The sequence below is a fragment of the Hyla sarda genome, chromosome 10 (genome assembly GCF_029499605.1).
Source record: "Hyla sarda isolate aHylSar1 chromosome 10, aHylSar1.hap1, whole genome shotgun sequence".
Taxonomy (NCBI): Eukaryota; Metazoa; Chordata; class Amphibia; order Anura; family Hylidae; genus Hyla; species Hyla sarda.
The window spans coordinates 28,413,353-28,436,093 of NC_079198.1; the positions used below are offsets into that span (position 1 = coordinate 28,413,353).

General features: G+C 43.2%; 1 protein-coding gene across 3 annotated transcripts in view; it reads left to right on the forward strand.

Moving 5' to 3' along the window:
• Positions 1-9,687, forward strand: part of LOC130293314 (ferritin heavy chain B-like) — a 33,757-nt gene extending 24,070 nt beyond the window's left edge. For 2 of the 3 annotated variants that reach the window (XM_056541844.1, XM_056541843.1), the window contains 3 exons: positions 791-937; positions 4,015-4,140; positions 8,119-9,684. In XM_056541844.1, coding sequence (XP_056397819.1) covers positions 791-937; positions 4,015-4,140; positions 8,119-8,274 — 429 coding nt within the window. In that variant the 3' untranslated portion in view covers positions 8,275-9,684. Of the gene's footprint in view, positions 1-790; positions 938-4,014; positions 4,141-8,118 lie in introns of all 3 variants that reach the window. The other variant, XM_056541845.1, reaches the window with a different exon arrangement.
• Positions 9,688-22,741: the final 13,054 nt, after the last annotated feature.

Genomic DNA, 22,741 nt, shown 5'->3' on the forward strand with positions numbered 1-22,741 from the left:
TAAATTACTTCTATAAAAAAAAATATTAACCCTTTCAGTACTTATGAGCTGGTGAAGTTGAGTTGTTCTTTTCTATCTAAGTGCTCTCTGATGACACTCTACCTGTCTTGGGAACTGTCCAGAGTAGAAGCAAATCCTCATAGCAAACCTCTCCTACTCTGTACAGTTCCTGAGACAGGCAGAGATGTCAGCAGAGAGCACTGTTGTCAGACAGAAAAGAACAACTCAACTTCAGCAACTGATAATTATTGGAAATATTAAGATTTTTTAATAGAAATAATTTACAAATCTGTCTAACTTTCTGGAGCAGTTGTTACATAAAAAAAAGTTTTTTTCCTGGAATACCTCCTTTAAGGGTATGTTCACATGGTCGAAAATTTGAGTAATGTCCGTCCTGGAAAACATTCAGCAAATTAGCATGTTCCGCTGGTGCTAGGTATAGTCGAGTTGCAGTACCACATGACAGGAACCTACACTGTGGGCCCTTCATTGTGCTGATCAACGGTGGTCCCAGAAGTTGAAACTCATCGATTAAACAGCAATGTCCTAGTCTCAGTTTTAAAGTCCTGAAAAGCTCCCATAGTAGGGGGGTAACTCTGCTTAGGCTCTAGGTTTTATCGAAATATGTGGGCAAAAATTATGATTATTCATAATTTGTCATCATCTTAAGCAGACAACCAGCAGGTTTTGTCTTCCTGATGTAATTTTTTTGTGGTCCACCTATTTGACCCCCAGATGTGTATTGGGTTGCTATTGTATTTCACTTTCTTTTATATTTTTTTTTTTAAAGAGCTTTTATTTTGATCGTGATGACGTCGCTCTTCACCATGTGGCTGAGTACTTCAAGGAGCAGAGCCACGTGGAGAGGGAACATGCTGAGAAATTCATGAAATGTCAGAACAAACGTGGTGGACGTCTCGTTCTACAGGACATCAAGGTGAGATGGAAGGAAATACACTGCTCCAAAAAAATAAAGGGAACACCTAAACAACACAATGTAACTCCAAGTCAATGACACTTCTGTGAAATCACACTGTCCACTCAGGAAGAACACTGATTGACAATCAATTTTACATTCTGTTGTGCAAATGGAACAGACAACAGGTGGAAATTATAGGCAATTAGCAAGGAGTGGTTCTGCAGGTGATGACCACAGACCACGTCTCAGTTCCTATGCTTCCTGGCTGATGTTTTGGTCACTTTTAAATGCTGGCGGTGCTTTCACTCTAGTGGTAGCATGACGGAGTAAACAATCCACACAAGTGGCTGAGGTAGTGCAGCTCATTCAGGATGGCACATCAATGTGAGCTGTGGCAAAAAGGTTTGCTGTGTCTGTAGTGTAGTGTCCAGAGCATGGAGGCACTACTAGGAGAAAGGCCAGTACATCAGGAGACATGGAGGAGGCCGTAGGAGGGCAACAACCCAGCAGCAGGACCGCTACCTCCGCCATTGTGCAAGGAGGAACAGGAGGAGCACTGCCAGAGCCCTGCAAAATGACCTCCAGCAGGTCACAAATGTGCATGTGTCCACTGAAATGGTCAGAAACAGACTCCATGAGGGTGGTATAAAGGCCCAACATCTACAGGTGGGGGTTGTGCTTACAGCCCAACACTGTGTGGGATGTTTGGCATTTGCCAGAGAACACCAAGATTGGCAATTTGCCACTGGCACCCCCTGTACTCTTCACAGATGAAAGCAGCACACTGAGCACATGTGACAGACGTGACAGAGTCTGGAGACGCCGTGGAAAATGTTCTGCTGCCTGCAACCTCCTCCAGCATGACCATTTTGGCAGTGGGTCAGCAATGGTGTGGGTGGCATTTCTTTGGGGGGCCGCACACCCCTCCATGTGCTTGTCAGAGGTAGCCTGACTGCCATTAGGTACCGAGATGAGATCCTCAGACCCCTTGTGAGACCATATGCTGGTGCGGTTAGCCCTGGGTTCCTCCTAATGCAAGACAATGCTAGACCTCATGTGGCTGGAGTGTGTCAGCAGTTCCTGCAAGAGGAAGGCATTGATGCTATGGACTGGCCGGCCCGTTCCCCAGACCTGAATCCGATTTAGCACATCTGGGACATCATGTCTCGCTATATCCATCAACACCACGTTGCACCACAGACTGTCCACCTCATCAGGAGCATGCCCAGGCTTTGTAGGGAGGTCATACGGGCACGTGGAGGCCACACACACTACTGAGCGTCATTGTGACTTGTTTTAAGGACATTACATAAAGTTGGATCAGCCTGTAGTGTGGTTTTCCACTTTGATTTTGAGTGTAACTCCATATCCAGACCTTCATGGGTTAATACATTTGATTTCCATTTATAATTTTTGTGTGATTTTGTTGTCAGCACATTCAACTATGTAAAGACGAAAGTATTTCATACGATTAGTTCATTCATTCAGATCTAGGATGTGTTATCTTATGGTTCCCTTTATTTTTTTGAGCAGTGTATAATATCTAGGCACGACTAGAGCTGACAAATAGTGACTATGAGAAGTCGCGCACACAGCAAATGTTGGGTACTATGTATACAGAACTGTTGTCTGCACAGTGAGAAGCAGTTCACATACAGAGTCCATTGATCCAGTTATGGCTTTTTGCCGCATGTATGTTTTTTTTTACTACTTTACATTACACCCATACATTAAAGGAAAAAAGGCATCCTTTAATGCAGTGTTTCCCAACCTGTGTGCCTCCAGCACACTACAAATCCCAGCATGCCCGGACATGGTGGGAGTTGTAGTTCTGCGACAGCTGGAGGCATACTGGTTAGGAAACACTGCTTTAATGTATGGCTTTATAGGGCACTTTGGCCCCTTTTTTTTTTTATTATTATCTCCAATGGATTTCTTTAGTAGATCTGTTTGCTCTCAGCTCCCATTGGAATCAATGAAGGCTTGAAGCGATAGTTATTTAAATACATTTTTGACAAACAAGCCCTGGGACCCCTCCCATCATAAGTTATAGCCCGGCTCAGCGTTCATTCCAATTGATTACAGGACATGAGCTCCATTAGGGTCTATAAAACATTAGCGCTGAGACAGGGAGTGATACACGCTGCCGCACACTTCACTAGGCTATAACTAATGATCGGAGGGGTCCCAGGATTGAGACCCCAACCGATTTACACATCACATCAAAATCAGCACTAAGACCCAAGTGCCAGCTTCCCCAATGATGTTAATGTGGATTTTTCAGCACAATTATTGACTGTGTGCACATGCTGTTTGGCAAGTTTTTCACCTGTTCACACTGATGATTGCTTAACCATTAAAAATATAGTATTGCCACCTGGAGGCCGAACGTGGTATAATAGATTTTAAAGGGGTACTCCAGAGGTCCTTTTTTTCTTTTTTTCTTTTTTTTCAAATCAACTTGTGCCAGAAAGTTAGAAAGATTTGTAGATTACTTATCAGCTGCTGTATGCTCCAGAGGAAGTAAGTTGTGTAGTTCTTTCCAGTCTGATGACCACAGTGCTCTCTGCTGCCACCTCTGGAACCGCAGGAACTGTCCCAGTGCAAGAGAGGTTTGCTATGGGTATTTGATTCTGCTCTTGACAGTTCCTGGCATGGATAGAGGTGTCAGTAGAGAGCACTGTGGTCAGACTGGAAAGAATTACACAACTTCCTCTGGAGCATAGAGCAGCTGATAAGTACTGGAAGGATTAAGATTTTTAAACAGAAGTCATTTACAAATCTGTAAAACTTTCTGAAAAAATTTTTATATATTTTTTTTACCTCCAGAGTACCCCTTTAATGATACTTGATGGAAGAAGCCTAGATCTGTGTAATCCTTTGAATATAATGTGTATGCATCTTTATGGAAAATATTATATTATGCATCCTACAGTAAAAAAAATACATGACACAAAACTATTGTATATAATATATTAATATTATTATTACAATAGAAATGATTTTTATTGGAGGTTTGGGAATTCCTTGAACTCATTGCTTCCCTCTTTTGAGCTTTTATATAACTTATGCTATTTTGCTGTGTTCTTGTTCAGAGACCTGACCGAGATGAATGGGGAAGCCCCTTGGAGGCCATGCAAGCAGCTCTGTCCTTGGAGAAGACTGTTAACCAGGCTCTTCTGGATCTGCATAATGTGGCTACGGATAGAAAAGACCCCTATGTAAGTAAACACACTAAAGCTAGGGTAACACTGCATCTTGTTGAAAGGTCCAGTTTGTTTGTTTTTGTTGGGGAACTTTACCATTAAAACAGGATATAAAAGGGCCCAAAAATGATGGAGACTCCTTTTTTCTGCCCTCTTTAAAGGGGTACTGCAGCGGAAAACATTTTTTAAAATTTTATCAACTGGTGCCAGAAAGTTAAACAGAATTGTAAATGACTTCTATTAAAAAATCTTTATCCTTCCAGTACTTATTAGCGGCTGTATATTACAGAGGAAGTTCTTTTGTTTTTGGATTTCTTTTTTTTCTGTCCACAGTGCTCTCTGCCGACACCTCTGTCTGTATCAGGAACTGTCCAGAGCAGCATAGGTTTGCTAAGGGGATTTGCTCCTGTTCTGGACAATTCCTGTTACGGAAAGAGGTGTCAGCAGAGAGCACCGTGGACAGAAAAAAAAAAAAGAAATCCAAAAACAAAAGAACTTTCTCTAGTATATAGCAGCTAATAAGTACCGGAAGGATAAAGATTTTTTTAATAGAAGTAATTTACAAATCTGTTTAACTTTCTGGCACCAGTTGATAAAAAGAAAAAAAGGTTTTCCACCGTAGTACCCCTTTAAGAGCAGGACCCCAATGGATGCTGTTTTGTGTAGGACATATACATGTGTATACATGTGTATTGTGTCAGTGGCAACATAATACACATGAAACAGGGAGGACTTCGGAGTTATACAGGATCAACCGGTGCTGATCGGAACAAGAAGTGCAGGACAATGGAGCCGTCAGGTGAGTAACTTTATTGGACCAGCATGCAACACGTTTCGCTGCGCATGCGCAGTGAAACGCGTTGCATGACGGACCAATAAAGTTACTCACCTGACGGCTCAGTTGTCCTGCTATTCTTGTTCCGATCAGCGCTGGGTGATTCTGTATAACTCCGAAGTCCTCCCTGTTTCACGTATTTCTCTACAGGACGGCTACAGACAAAACATATTTAACATACGCTTTACATTGTCGTTTGGTTAGCGGCTGTCTTCCTCTTCCCCTCTCCCCTGCGGGTTTACTTGGAGTCACATGTGAGCGCCTTCTCCCCTTTTCTCTCTTCTCTGTAAAGTCCAGGAATCTCTGATCTTGAGTTTTCTAACTTTTTATAGCCACAATGATAAGTCATTGTTGTACAGTAAAAGTAAAAGGACAAGCGCTCCATAGAGTAGTAACGTTTAGAATCCCATGGTGAGAAGGATATATAAATTAAGTGCCCTCCCTGGGTGGTTGTGTAGCCTCATACACAACAATGATAATAGTGTGTAATCGTGGAAGAATTGGCTTCAAGGGAACCTGGCTCAACGACGCAGATCGACCACAACAGGTGTATGGATAAAAGAGGATTTATTGACCAAGATGCAACGTGTTTCGCTGCGCATGCAAAGCTTCCTCAGGGATCAGATGATTGATGCCTGAGGAAGCTGCGCATGCACAGCGAAACGCGCTGCATCTTGGTCAATAAATACTTTTTTATCCATACACCTGTTGTGGCCGATCAGTGCCGCTGAGCCGGGTTTCCTTGAAGCCAATTCTTCCATTGTTGTACAGTGGCATATGTTGGCCACTGGCCATTATACAAAATGTTTTTGCTATGTGGCATACATTTTTCTTTTAGCTGTTGCCCAATGTATAGTCGCAGTCTGCTGCGCCGAACGGTCACTCTTCCGGCATCTATTAGGTTAATAGTGCATAGGTGGTATGGGGTGTGATGCAGGGCAGATGGAATTACCCTAGGGGCAGATGGCATTACCCCCATGTATTCATGATGCCAGGGCGTGGTTTATCCTCAATACCACCCGAAAGTATGCCGCTGGATCCTGGGCTAGACATGAGGGCAATAATGACTTAGACGCCAAGTTACGGACAACGGTAGTTTTACTGAATGGCAGATGGAACAATCTATACAGTGTAGCCAGGCCCATGGAGGTGACCAGTGACTACAGAGACCTTAAGGGCTTGCTGGGACTTGCAGTGGTTTTGGACAATTTAGTGCAGGCCACGTTGACTTGACAATAGATGACAGTGACTGACTTGACCTGACTGGAGACAGACCAAGCTGTGACTTACTTGTAGACTTACTACACCAACAAAAGAAGATACCAGTATACTGATTTGAATACAAAAATAGTGAATAGTCTTTATTCAAGTGCATTATAAAATCATACATAAAATACAAGGTACTATACAGATGAAAGCTACAGAAAGAGGTAGTGATACTGAATCCACAATGGTAAACAGTACGGACGGCAGGAATACAGTCCACAGATGTCAAATTGCAACATGCCCATAGATAGTAAAATTAAATAATGAAACATACATATAATGAGTGTACAGAGCTGGTATATATCCTCAAACGGGCTATGAGTAAAGTGCACGTAACAAATTATATAGCACCTAGCCCTGTTCAGAGGTGAATCAGCAGCATTATATAATAGAAAAAAGGAGAGCATGAAAAACAGCAAAAAGTAACAAATACCTGCCATACACCAGTAAGGGAGATCACTACCTGTACCCCAACGCGCGTTTCGCGTATGGGCTTCGTCAGGGGGCGAAGCCCATACGCCCCCTGACGAAGCCCCCTGACGAAGCCCATACGCGAAACGCGCGTTGGGGTACAGGTAGTGATCTCCCTTACTGGTGTATGGCAGGTATTTGTTACTTTTTGCTGTTTTTCATGCTCTCCTCTTTTCTATTATATAATGCTGCTGATTCACCTCTGAACAGGGCTAGGTGCTATATAATTTGTTACGTGCACTTTACTCATAGCCCGTTTGAGGATATATACCAGCTCTGTACACTCATTATATGTATGTTTCATTATTTAATTTTACTATCTATGGGCATGTTGCAATTTGACATCTGTGGACTGTATTCCTGCCGTCTGTACTGTTTACCATTGTGGATTTAGTATCACTACCTCTTTCTGTAACTTTCATCTGTATAGTACCTTGTATTTTATGTATGATTTTATAATGCACTATGATAGGATCCAGTTTACGCAATTGCCTGTTAGCCAATTGTGTTTGTTCAGTGACAGTTACTTGTAGACTTGTAGCTTGTGGCTGCAGACTTGATTTGAGGCTCCTATGACTCCAGACACACTCTTAGGCTCGACTGCAGCTCAGCAAAGACTCAGGAACTAAGAGAGAGAAGAGACTCCTCCCAGGGCTTTTATGGGGGAGACTCTGGTGGGGTCCCATTGGTCACCCTTAAGTCACCTGGTCACTGATACCTCCTGGGTAACAATCACATGACAACTCACATGACAACTGGTGATCACATGTTAACCTTTCTTAAAGATTCAACATTCTAATATACATAACATAGGGGATAATATACAATTACAGTAGAAGAGATGCAGGGGGGGGGGGGGGCCAGGGGACAACTCCCGTACTGGGCGACCACACATAATAGACAGTTGATCGTGTTCAGCTTTATCTTGCTCTGAATGAGACATTGACACTGAGTATGTAAGTGTCACTAAGAAGATAACAGTAGTGTGAACAGAACCTTAATATCATGAAGATTTAAACTACCAGATTGTTTCAGAGTAGGAGGTGGTCCCAGAACAGTGGTGCATTCAGCACAGGGAACAGGACCTCCTTGTGCTCAGGATCAGTGGGTAGATGACACACACAGATAGTTATGTGCCATAGTTATCTTGAATACAGCAAAATGTTGTGTTTGGATATCCTAATGCACCCAAATTTATTCTTATTATTTTATTCTTATTTGTATTTCTTTTTATAGCACCCTTGGCTCCAGTAATTAAGGATGTTAATCCCTAGACGACATTGGGCATACATGTACACCCTTCCCATCTGGGATGTAACGCACTAGGGCATACATGTACGCCCTGAAGCATTAAATGACTATGAAGCGAAGTGAACTCTATTGATAAGTGATTGTAACTTACACTTTGCTTTAATCTTCAGCTCTGTCAGTTACTGGAATGTGAGTTCCTGAAAGAACATGTAGATCACATTAAGAAGATAGGAGACTACATCACCAACCTGAAGCGCCTGGGGGTCCCCAATAATGGCATGGGTGAATACCTGTTTGACAAGCATAGTATGGAGGGAAGCAGCTAAAACCAGTACATGAGAATGAGCCCGCTACACTGGGAGAGGCCGTTCACTAATATTATGCTATCTGGCTTATAATATGAGGATATGATGTGAAATGTGAAATATTAAAGGTGTGCTGTGTCAATGCAGGAGTCAATATGTCTCTGTGTGGTTTGTTAATATACTTCTCAAGATAGTTTTAGTTTAGCTTCATCATGTCTGATTCAATTTAGAGAAGGTGTTCTCATCTAGTACCAGCATTTTACAATCTCCAATTCCTGTCTGCTGGTGCACAGTGGCGTCACCTTGTATGTGCTGGAACTGAGAGGAAGAGCAAGGAGCCAATGACTATTCGCTGTATTAAACTAAGCACCACATTTATCTGTAAGTGCATCATTAGAACGAGCTTACAGTTAAAAGGACTGAGCGAAGCACCTGAGTGAGTAATTTCCCAGGGTTCACAGGATGCTGACACCTTTCCTGGTCAGAATCCCTGGTCATCTAGGGCCCTGCCTGTTGCAGAATATTATTATTGCCTAATATTAAAGGGGCACTGCAGCCAAAATTAACATACCCTGTCCATAGGATAGGGGATAAGTTGGACCCCCGTGATCTCTGGGAGGTGACCCCGTCTTGCTCAGTGAGGAGCGCGTGTCATTTACTGCTAGAGGGCACGCGCTCCATTAATTTCTATGGCGCTGATGATGATGCCCGAGTGCTGGACTCTTCGGCGCTCCCATAGAAATCAATGGAGTGCATTCCGTCTACCTCACTCCGAGCTGGGTCCCCTATCCTGGAGATGAGTTAATTTTGGCTGCAGTACCACTAAAAGGGGTACTCCACTGCTCAGTGTTTGGAGCAAACAGTTCCGAGCGCTGGAGCCAGCGCCGGGAGCTTGTGACATCATAGTCCCGCCCCTCATGATGTCACATCCTGCCCCCTAAATGCAAGTCTATAAAACATTCTACTGAAGTGTGTAATGTATAAATCTGCAGTCCCTGGTATGACCTGAACAATTTTAGGATATGCTAGGAGTCTTTGCTTCAAAAACTAGAAAAAAAGACTTCCACAGGGGTGTTATGGCACCCCTGAGGAAATCACCTGTAGGTGACGGAACGCGTGGGGTTCAGGAGGACACCTGTTCAGGGATTTTTTTTACTGCACTACCTCTGGTTCTTGTATTTCCCAGTTTCCTGTCTGTCATATCTGTGGATCAGGTTGTATACTATATATTTTTACTTGACAGAGAGTTTTTGTGATAATACATGCAGACTGTATAGATATATTTGTGTTATTTGGATATATATTAAGAGGTGGTGTTAGAACTTTACTATAGATACAGGTGTCCTGGGAGGAGTCCAAGGGGCTCCCCCTGTTGTGGGAGGGCATGTTTATGCCTTTTTAAATGTTTTTATGGAGGTTTGTTTGTTGTCTGATTAGACATATTGTAAGAATATTGTGTATTTTCTAATAAAGATTTTGTTGTACATTTATTCGGGTGTGTGCTTTATGGTGTACTGTTTTGTTCTTTGTGCTTTGATTACTAGTTGGTACACGCAGCAGCACCCCCCGCTTATTATTTGGATACATATATAGCTGAACCTGCTAATGTTTTAACGTGTAGACGTGACAGCTCTTTTCGTAACCATCCTGCCTGTGACAGGTCTTTGGGTAACCATTGAGCCTGCAGACATGACAGGTCTTTGGGTAACCCTTGTGCCTACAGACGTGGCATGTATGAAAGGTATACAACCACCTATGTGTCATGATGTTGTTGCACTGAAGACGTGCCAGTAACAACAACCTTTGCAGTGCATCCCTCTGCAGATGTGGCAGGTATAACAGGTATACAACCACCTATGTGCCGTGATGTTGTTGCTCGGAAGACATCTCAGTAACAACTACTACGCATAGCATCCCTCTGCAGACATGGCAGGTATGAAGGGTATACAACCGCCTATGTGTCATAATGTTGATGCTCTGAAAATGTGTCAGTAACAAACAACTATGCAGTGTATCCCCCTGCAGACGTGGCAGGTATGAAGGGTATACAACCACCTATGTGTCGTGATGTCGTTGCTCTGAAGACATGTCAGTAACAACAACTATGCAGTGTATCCTCCTGCAGATGTGGCAGGTATGGAGGATATACAACCCCTATGTGTCGTGATGTTGTTGCTCTTAAGACGTGTCAGTAACAACAACTACGCAGAGCAACCCCCTGCAGACATGGCAGGTATGATGGGAAACAACCGCTTATGTGTCATGATGTTATCGTGCTGTAGACGTGTCTGCAACAATAACTTAGTGCATGCCCTTGGACAAAAAGTTTAAAAAGTACAGGCTGACTTTAAGATATCAAGATACAGATGCTAACCTATGACCGTAATACTGACTTAGTGACTAAAATGTGATACAAATAATATAGTAACTTATGTGTGGCATATCAGCTGCAGGAAGGAATGGCCAGTATTTCAGTGTAGTGGGCTATGTGTTGTGATGTTCTTGCTCTTAAGATGTGTCAGTAACAACAAGTATGCAGTGTATCCCCCTGCAGGTGTGGCAGGTATGAAGGGTAAACAACCGCCTATGTGTCATTAGATTGTTGCTCTGAAGACGTGTCAATATCAACAACTATGCAGTGTATTTCCCTGCAGACGTGTACCCTATGAACCTTGTCCACATTACAATACTATAAACCATATAGAGATGAGAGAGCAAGTCCAGCTCACCCCCTAAACCGCCATGTCTCGGACACGTGTAGACCAACACGTAAGAGATAGGCAAAGGAGAAGGCGGTGTCCAGCACTCGGCATGCGGTAAAACAACTGCTTTATTCTTTGTCAATAGGACACAAACACTGCGGCATGGACAATAGTGACGCGTTTCAGCGGAATGTGTCCGCCTTAGTCATATGTTTGACTTTTATGACAATGCGGACACGTTCTGCTGAAACGCGTCACTATTGTCCATGCCGCAGTGTTTGTGTCCTATTAACAAAGAATAATGCAGTCATTTTACCGCATGCCGAGTGCTGGACGCCTTCTTCTACTTTGCCTATAAACCATATACACGCTAAATGCTACAAACCGTATAGTCACTATCAAAGCTATGAACCGAACAGACACTACAAATGCAATGTACCATATACACAATAACAACCCTATAGACACCAAATTCTATGAGTCATACACGCTAACAGCTATGCACCGTATACACGCTATAAGAGATGCGCCATCAAAACGCTATAAACGTGTGCTAACAAATAGCTATGAAAAATATGCACAATACCACGCTAAAAACATATACGCATTATAGTCGCTATGAGCATATGCACACTGTGAATGCTAAGAACAAATACAGAATATCAATGCTATGAACATAACGATAACTGCTATGAATGTATACACAATGTAAATGCTATGATCATGAATCTGTAAATGACATGAATGAATTCATATAGAAACTGCTGAGAACCTATACATGATAACTTCTATTGAAGAATACATGGGTGTGACGCTATGACCACCTGCATGACATTGAGCCGTAACTGTAAACCTAACCTAAATCCTAACCATGCATATGACAAAATACTATGACTGTGCACATGATATAAGCACTGTAAACATGAGCATAGTGCCATGCTATGACCTAAAACCCAATAAGCTGCTATGAACATGTACATGAAATACGTTGTAAAATAAGAATGGTAAAAACATGAAATAACTACGATGAATGTACACACAGAATGTAAGCTATGAAACATATGCCCAGTATAATCCTATGAACATATGCCAGGAATAGATGCTATGGCCGTATATGCTGTCTATATGTATGCGAACCTACACACAGAATAAAAGCCGCGATCATACACGATATGATGGTATGGCTGTCTGAAATAAAATGCATGCTATGAACATGTAAGCACTATGAAGCGTATGCTAGGTATGAATGAACGCAATAGACGTAACAAGTTGTGAAGCTACATACATATGTGCAAAGTAAATCTATGATGAATTAAGTAAACTACAACCGTGTGCATCATATAAACGCTAAGAATTAATGCATATACAGTATAAGTGCTATGAGAATATGCAGTATGAAGGATAAGAATGCCATGTATGTACCATATAAATGCTAAAGGCAAATGTGCAGTACAAAATATGTACAGTGAATTGTTACTTACAGGAATGCCATGTATAACATACATACAATACTACAAGCGAATGTACAGTGAAAGCTACGAGCTATAAGTGTATGTACAGTATAAATGGTACAAGCGTAAGAACAGTATAACTATTAGCGTATGTGCAGCATAAAAGCTACGAGCATGTGTACAGTATGAAAGCTACAAGCGAATGTACAATAAAGCTACGTGCGTATGCACGGTATGAAAGCTACGGGCGAATGAACAATAAAGCTACGAGCGAATGTACAGCATGCAAGCTATGAGCTAATGTACAATAAAGCTACATGCGCATCTACTGTATGAAAGTAATGAACAAATGAACAGTAAGCTTCGAGCGTATGAACCATAAGAAGCTACGAGCATATGTACAGTATAACTACTAGCTTATGTACAGAATATATGGTACAAGCGTATGTACAGTACAAAAACCACTAGTGTATGTAACAGTATGAATAGTACCGATGCCAGTACAGTATAACTACTAGCGTATGTACAGTATGAAAGCTATGAGCATATAAAGCTACGAGCGTATGTACAGCAAACCACGAGCGGATGCAAAGTAAATAGAACTAGCGTCTGTATTGTATAACTTCTACAAGTGTTTTTTTTTTTTATCATCATAATGACACTACAATTACATACAGTTTGTGTAATGTACGTTAAACTCCCTATACCTGATAATGTATACCTGCTATGGTGGCATGTCCGTTACACCAGAACTGACACATGCCAGATACGCTACCATGTGCCACGTGTACTAATAGTATACTAGCTGGAAGTGACCATGAAGTCATGTACTGCAGAACACCTGTCTGTGCTGGTATATGTAAGCATACCGATAGCATGACTATAAATGCATGTGTAATATAGTGCATACTGTATGGTGACCGTATACAAAGTAAAATGCCATACATTATAAACAACAAACTGTACACAATAGAAACGGTCCAAACGTATGTACTGTATAGACGCTATGACCGTATACTCACTATACACGTATAGACACTATAAACACTATGAGGGAGATTTATCAAAACCTGTGCAGAGGAAGAGTGGTGCAGTTGCCCATAGCAACCAATCAGATCGCTTCTTTCATTTTCCACAGGCCTCTTTAGAGGCCTGTGGAAAATGAAAGAAGCAATCTGATTGGTTGCTATGGGCAACTGCACCACTCTTCCTCTGCACGGGTTTTGATAAATCTCCCCCTATGAGTGTATACACTGTATAACAATTTACATGCTACGACCATATGTGTATCGTTATCACCGTACCCAAGTTGAACACTAGGACTGTACAGAACATTATAGATGCCATTGAACATGTACACCTCATAACACCACAACCGTTCACTAGACTATGTTTTTTGTTTTTTTTTTTGCTCAAAACGTACAAGATATGACTACCAGGAACGTAAGCGCAACATCATTTGATGTGACCACAGGATGAAAACTATGACAAACACCTAAGTCACAACGAAAAGCTATGTAACTACAAGCTATAACAACAAACGTTGCTGTACCAATAATACAATACCCATGAATCCTAATGCGGAACAATGCCAATTACGGGAATGCCGTGTACGAGTGCTAAACATACTGTCAACATGAACATGGTATGCTAACCTGAAACAAACATACTTATGATATCTCAAATTAAGAAGAACACGGATCCGGCACTACCAGAATTAAAGGCTACTGGCACTAATAGCATCCAAGGGGGCTGCGGGGCTAGCTACTTATGATATCACTGCCATGAACAAAAGTGCAGCAGATGCTAAAACCTACGCACTAGTAAACGTTATAACCATACGTACCAAATGCACGAATACGACCATATGCCCTGTGAACAAATACCATGACCGTATGTATTGTAACTAACTACCAACCGTATGAACAATGCGCAACTATCAAGCCCATGTGCCCTATAACTAGCGTATGCACTAGGTAAGACTACTGTGACCATAACGCTTTAACTTGAACCGTATTAATAAGTCAGAAACTTGTCAAATTTGTGCGCACAGAGTGTAAGTGTGGGGATCCCCATCACTGAAGCAGTAACTACAGTGACCACTAGAGGCCGCCAGAGTAGTGTAGTGATGAGGGCCGCTGTGGCCGGGGCTGGTCAGTCTATTGCCGACCATTACACAGGGTCAGGCCGAGAACGAGTGTGAGGCTGATGCCAGCTTCCTCCCCTACGCCCGAGTCAACCAGCCCCTTGGTGTATCCGCCACTCCACAGCTTACCGCAGCCTCTCCTCCCCTGTCCCTGCATGCTCTCAGCGTAGACCGCAGCGTGTGTGCGCGTGCCAACGGCGAGCGGAAGATATCCACGCTCCGCACACAAATACAGCCTGATAGGCTTAACACTTTTCAGTGCACTTTGTGATGTAGACACTAATAAAGGACTGAACGGTATTTTTTATCGATACTATAATATTTTAGGGTAGATAAGATAAGACTTTTTGATCCTCTTCTTACATATTACATTTTCTTGTGTATACTAGGACTACACACATGGCACACCAGGAGGCCTTCATTGTGACCCCGACTGCGATGACAACCGTTTAGCACCCCACACTTGTATCATGAGGGATTGGTAAATGGATGACATTGTAGTCACATCATCCCATTTTACCGGGTGCATGGAATATAATCCCAATAACAATTAGGCACATGACCTTTAATCTTTATTATAAAAGGGGTTATTGAGGAATCAAAAAACAGACCAATTTTCTTTCAAAGACAGCTCCCTGTCTTTCTCCACTTTGGATGTGGTATTTCAACTTGGCTCCATTTACTTCAATGGAACTGAGCTGCAGAACAACACCTAACCTGGAGACAGACAGGGAGCGGTCTTTTAAAGGAATTATCTCTGTTTTTTTATTCTTGCATAACCCCTTTAAATCCGTAAAACAATACAGGACAATACAGTGACTCCAACACAGCGACTGGATGGGTTGAGCATACTGTAGGTATTATTTTTTTTTTTTTTGCCGTTTTTGTTAAACCCAAACATCTGGGTATTTATATTTTGAATTTTCAAGTTCACACGTCATAAAATGTACTGACATATTTTATTTTATGCACAGATTTTTGTCCATAGACAAAACATGGCCAAATTTTTTACCTGATAAGGATATCGGGCATATAGGTATACCCTTGATGCCTGGGACATAATGCACCACATTATATACTGTACTTAGATACACTGTTCTACACTATCACACATAATAGGCAGTGTCCCACATATTATGCTTAGATACACAGCTGAGAGCTGTATATCCATGTTCCATTAGCTGCTGCGAGGAGTTGAAGGGAAGCGCTACAAGACAGTAAAGATTTATCCTTTCTTTCCCCTCTATGTTCAGGGCTGAGGGCAGGAGCTGCCAGCACTGCTAAGAGCAGAGGGAAGTGTGTGTGGCCTTAGCCAATCAGGGACAATCACACACTGAAGAGCTCTCGCCTATCTTTCGGAGATTTTTGGAGAGCTGAAGGGAAGAGCAGATGCAGGATTTCATGGGGCACATGAATCTTTAAATCATCGGCCTGGTCCTGTGTAGCACTGCCTCTAGTGACAACATCACTAGAGGCGAAGCCAGACAGAAAGCTAACAGACTGGAACAGGAGTAGTAAGTCAGGCTCTGTTCACATCTTGTGTTTTTGCATGCCTTTTGTTACAAAATGCATGATAAAATTTAAAATGTGAACAGATCGTTTATGCCAGTTTTTCCCTAACAGGGTGCTTCCAGCTGTTGCAAGCCTACAACAGCCTTTGTCAACAATTTTATAAAAAAAAAAATAATAAAAAAATGCTGGTCAGCATCATAGTTCACTCAATCCGAAACAGTCCTCCGCATTCACCATAAATTAAATTTCTAAAAATCCTCCAAAAGGCTATTGGTCTCTAGTGTTGCTCACGATCATTCGCAATTCGAATATTCGTTGCGAATATCGCATATTCGCGAATTCTCGAATATTACGAATTTTGCGATTAAAATTCGCTAATACGAATATTCGGCTTTTTTCCAAACTGTTTTAAAAACTGAGCACATTGTAGGGATCTCCTTTGACTGATAAATGCAACGCTTGTATCATTAAAGACCCAGGGATGAGACTGTGAGGCGAAAGGTTTATGTATGCGAATATTCGTGGAAATTCCGCCCTACTTATGCCTGAGAGCCAATGAGAGTTCTGCAAGCACAGTTGTCAGAGCTTAGCAACGTCCCTAGCAACGTCCCTCGCATGATGTTATAGCGCGCATGCGCAGACGAGAGAAATTTTGCTATTAATTTCGCATTCGCAATAGCGAAATTTTGCAATTCAAAAAACGTCACGAATATAACGAATATTCAAATTTAACGAATATGGGACGAATATTCGTCCTCATATTCGCGAAATATCGCGAATTCGAATATGGCATATGCCGCTCATCACTATTGGTGTCTGATAATTTTCATGATAAAGATGTTTATCAATCTGGACAGGTGTGAAGACAATATGAACTCCATAATATTTAAGAATAAATATTTATTTAGAAACATTAAAAGCAAACAAAATAAAATCAAAGAACACAAAACTTCCCATACTGCTGGAAAGTAACTGGTTATTTTCAATTTCTCCACTAGAGGGCACTGCAAACAAGCTACAGTCAGTGCTATACAACAGACTAGTGTCTTGTGTTGGAGAGGCATTATGTAACCACAATTCTGCTGCAGCTATTGGGCTCTCTTCTAGGCCCACAACCAGTATGAGCAGAATTTTATAATTCCATGGGTCTAGTCCCGACAAGTTGCCCAAATAACACTTCAGTACAATAAAGTAAAAAGCTACATCCAGTGTAGTGTGTCGCTAGGGCGGCCTAATCCTGATTTTTTATTTAGCCCTGTTCTATTACAGTTGTCTTCAACCTGCGGACCTCCAGATGTTGCAAAACTACAACTCCCAGCATGCACGGACAGCCGTTGGCTGTCCGGGCATGCTGGGAGCTGTAGTTTTGCAACATCTGGAGGTCCGCAGGTTGGAGACTACTGCTCTATTATATTGGGTACATCCGTAGGGGGATCCACATGTGGATTTTAAAACAGATTTACAGATTTCAACTTTTACATTACAAAGCTAAAAATCCACATGTAAGACACAGATATTACAGAGGATTTGTCCATAATGTGAAATTACACCCTATGTTCAGGTTATAGGTGTAACTGTCGCCAGATAACTTAGCCAGAGTTACCGAAACATTGTATACCAGGCAGGGCCGGATCATCATTGGCGCTCATGATGCGCCTGCTCCGGGCCGGTGGAGGGCCCCCCGGGACATTGGGGACATCCCTGTGTCCCGAAAAATCTTTTCAGGACACAAGGATGTAGGGGCCGCCGGGAGGTGGCGCACGCAGGGACGTCACTGAAGTCCCGTGCATGCACCCATAGATGAAAAGCAGAGCGGAGCATCGAGGAGGACGCGCACGCATGGTAAGGGCCCAGCGGCACGTCATCTTCAGTGTTCCAACCTCCGCTCCTACGGTCCGAGGACCTACTGCTATGGCCCATAGGCCATAGCAGTAGATCGTGACCCCGGTCCCCGGAACGGTGGAGCGGTGGCCGGAACACTGAAGTGGGGCAGTAAACAGTCATACAGCCTCCAGCTATACACAGTATATGGCTGAAGGCTGTATGTCTGTGGGGGAACTGTACTACACCTAATGTGGGGAACTATACTGCACCTAATGTGGGGAACTATACTGCACCTAATGTGGGGAACTATATTGCCAACTTAATGAGGGGAACTATATTGCACCTAATGTGGGGAACTATACTGCACCTAATGTGGGGAACTATACTGCACCTAATGTGGGGAACTATACTGCACCTAATGTGGGGAACTACACTGCACCTAATGTGGGGGATCTATACTGCACCTAATGTGGGGGAACTATACTGCACCTAATGTGGAGGAACTATACTGCACCTAATGTGGGGAACTATACTGCACCTAATGTGGGGAACTATACTGCACCTAATGTGGGGAACTATACTGCACCTAATGTGGGGAACTATACTGCACCTAATGTGGGGGAACTATATTGCACCTAATGTGGAGGAACTATACTGCACCTAATGTGGAGGACTATACTGCACCTAATGTGGGGAACTATACTGCACCTAATGTGGGGGAACTATACTGCACCTAATGTGGGGGAACTATACTGCACCTAATGTGGGGAAATTATACTGCACCTAATGTGGAGAACTATACTGCACCTAATGTGGAGAACTATACTGCATCTAATGTGGAGAACTATACTGCACCTAATGTGGAGAACTATACTGCACCTAATGTGGGGAAATTATACTGCACCTAATGTGGGGGAACTATACTGCACCTAATGTGGAGGACTATACTGCACCTAATGTGGGGGAACTATACTGCACCTAATGTGGAGGAACTATACTGCACCTAATGTGGAGGAACTGTACTGCACCTAATGTGGGGGAACTATACTGCACCTAATGTGGAGGACTATACTGCACCTAATGTGGAGAACTATACTGCACCTAATGTGGAGGAACTTTTCTGCACCTAATGTGGGGGAACTATACTGCACCTAATGTGGAGGAACTATACCGCACCTAATGTGGAGGAACTATACCGCACCTAATGTGGAGGAGGAACTATACTGCACCTAATGTGGGGGAACTATACTTCACCTAATGTGGGGGAACTTTACTGCCCCTAATGGGGGGGAACTATACTGCACATAATGTGGGGGAACTATACTGCACCTAATGTGGGGGAACTATACTGCACCTAATGTGGGGGAACTATACTGCTCCTAATGGAGGGGAACTATACTGCACCTAATGTGGGGGAACTATACTGCACCTAATGTGGAGAACTATACTGCACCTAATGTGGAGAACTATACTGCACCTAATGTGGGGGAACTATACTGCACCTAATGTGGGGGAACTATACTGCACCTAATGTGGGGGAACTATACTGCTCCTAATGGAGGGGAACTATACTGCACCTAATGTGGGGGAACTATTCTGCACCTAATGTGGAGAACTATACTGCACCTAATGTGGAGAACTATACTGCACCTAATGTGGGGGAACTATACTGCACCTAATGTGGGAGAACTATACTGCACCTAATGTGGGGGAACTATACTGCACCTAATGTGGAGGACTATGCTGCACCTAATGTGGGGGAACTATACTGCACCTAATGTGGGGGGAACTATACTGCACCTAATGTGGAGGAACTATACTGCACCTAATGTGGAGGAACTATACTGCACCTAATGTGGGGGAACTATACTGCACCTAATGTGGAGGACTATACTGCACCTAATGTGGAGAACTATACGCACCTAATGTGGAGGAACTTTTCTGCACCTAATGTGGGGGAACTATACCGCACCTAATGTGGAGGAACTATACTGCACCTAATGTGGAGGAACTATACTGCACCTAATGTGGAGGAACTATACTGCACCTAATGTGGGGGAACTATACTGCACCTAATGTGGGGGAACTATACTGCACCTAATGTGGGGGAACTATACTGCACCTAATGTGGGGGAACTATACTGCACCTAATGTGGGGGAACTAGACTGCACCTAATGTGGGGGAACTATACTGCACCTAATGTGGGGGAACTGTACTGCACCTAATGTGGGGGAACTATATTGCACCTAATGTGGAGAACTATACTGCACCTAATGTGGAGAACTATACTGCACCTAATGTGGAGAACTATACTGCACCTAATGTGGGGGAACTATACTGCACCTAATGTGGGGGAACTATACTGCACCTAATGTGGGGGAACTATACTGCACCTAATGTGGGGGAACTAGACTGTACCTAATGTGGGGGAACTATACTGCACCTAATGTGGGGGAACTACACTGCACCTAATGTGGGGGAACTATACTGCACCTAATGTGGAGAACTATACTGCACCTAATGTGGAGAACTATACTGCACCTAATGTGGAGAACTATACTGCACCTAATGTGGGGGAACTATACTGCACCTAATGTGGGGGAACTATACTGCACCTAATGTGGGGGAACTATACTGCACCTAATGTGGGGGGAACTATACTGCACCTAATGTGGAGGAACTATACTGCACCTAATGTGGAGGAACTATACTGCACCTAATGTGGGGGAACTATACTGCACCTAATGAGGAGGACTATACTGCACCTAATGTGGAGAACTATACTGCACCTAATGTGGAGGAACTTTTCTGCACCTAATGTGGGGGAACTATACTGCACCTAATGTGGAGGAACTATACCGCACCTAATGTGTAGGAACTATACCACACCTAATGTGAGGGAACTATACTGCACCTAATGTGGGGGAACTATACTGCACCTAATGTGGGGGAACTATACTGCACCTAATGTGGGGGAACTATACTGCACCTAATGTGGGGGAACTATACTGCACCTAATGTGGGGGAACTATACTGCACCTAATGTGGGGGAACTATACTGCACCTAATGTGGGGGAACTAGACTGTACCTAATGTGGAGAACTATACTGCACCTAATGTGGAGAACTATACTGCACCTAATGTGGGGGAACTATACTGCACCTAATGTGGGGGAACTATACTGCACCTAATGTGGAGGACTATACTGCACCTAATGTGGGGGAACTATACTGCACCTAATGTGGGGGGAACTATACTGCACCTAATGTGGAGGAACTAAACTGCACCTAATGTGGAGGAACTATACTGCACCTAATGTGGGGGAACTATACTGCACCTAATGTGGAGGACTATACTGCACCTAATGTGGAGAACTATACTGCACCTAATGTGGAGGAACTTTTCTGCACCTAATGTGGGGGAACTATACTGCACCTAATGTGGAGGAACTATACTGCACCTAATGTGGAGGAACTATACTGCACCTAATGTGGGGGAACTATACTGCACCTAATGTGGGGGAACTATACTGCACCTAATGTGGGGGAACTATACTGCACCTAATGTGGGGGAACTAGACTGCACCTAATGTGGGGGAACTATACTGCACCTAATGTGGGGGAACTAGACTGCACCTAATGTGGGGGAACTATACTGCACCTAATGTGGGGGAACTATAGCTTAATGTAGGGAGAACTATACTGCACCTAATGTGGGGGAACTATACTGCACCTAATGTGGGGGAACTAGACTGCACCTAATGTGGGGGAACTATACTGCACCTAATGTGGGGGAACTAGACTGCACCTAATGTGGGGGAACTATACTGCACCTAATGTGGGGGAACTGTACTGCACCTAATGTGGGAGAACTATACTGCACCTAATGTGGGGGAACTATACTGCAGCTAATGTGGGGGAACTAGACTGCACCTAATGTGGGGGAACTATACTGCACCTAATGTGGGGGAACTAGACTGCATCTAATTTGGGGGAACTATACTGCACCTAATGTGGGGGAACTATACTGCACCTAATGTGGAGGACTATGCTGCACCTAATGTGGGGGAACTATACTGCACCTAATGTGGGGGAACTATACTGCACCTAATGTGGAGGAACTATACTGCACCTAATGTGGAGGAACTATACTGCACCTAATGTGGGGGAACTATACTGCACCTAATGTGGAGGACTATACTGCACCTAATGTGGAGAACTATACTGCACCTAATGTGGAGGAACTTTTCTGCACCTAATGTGGGGGAACTATACCGCACCTAATGTGGAGGAACTATACTGCACCTAATGTGGAGGAACTATACTGCACCTAATGTGGAGCAACTATACTGCACCTAATGTGGGGGAACTATACTGCATCTAATGTGGGGGAACTATACTGCACCTAATGTGGGGGAACTATACTGCACCTAATGTGGGGGAACTATACTGCACCTAATGTGGGGGAACTATACTGCACCTAATGTGGGGGAACTATACTGCACCTAATGTGGGGGAACTAGACTGTACCTAATGTGGGGGAACTATACTGCACCTAATGTGGGGGAACTATACTGCACCTAATGTGGGAGAACTATACTGCACCTAATGTGGGGAAATTATACTGCACCTAATGTGGAGAACTATACTGCACCTAATGTGGAGAACTATACTGCACCTAATGTGGAGAACTATACTGCACCTAATGTGGAGAACTATACTGCACCTAATGTGGGGTAATTATACTGCACCTAATGTGGGGGAACTATACTGCACCTAATGTGGAGGACTATACTGCACCTAATGTGGGGGAATTATACTGCACCTAATGTGGAGGAACTATACTGCACCTA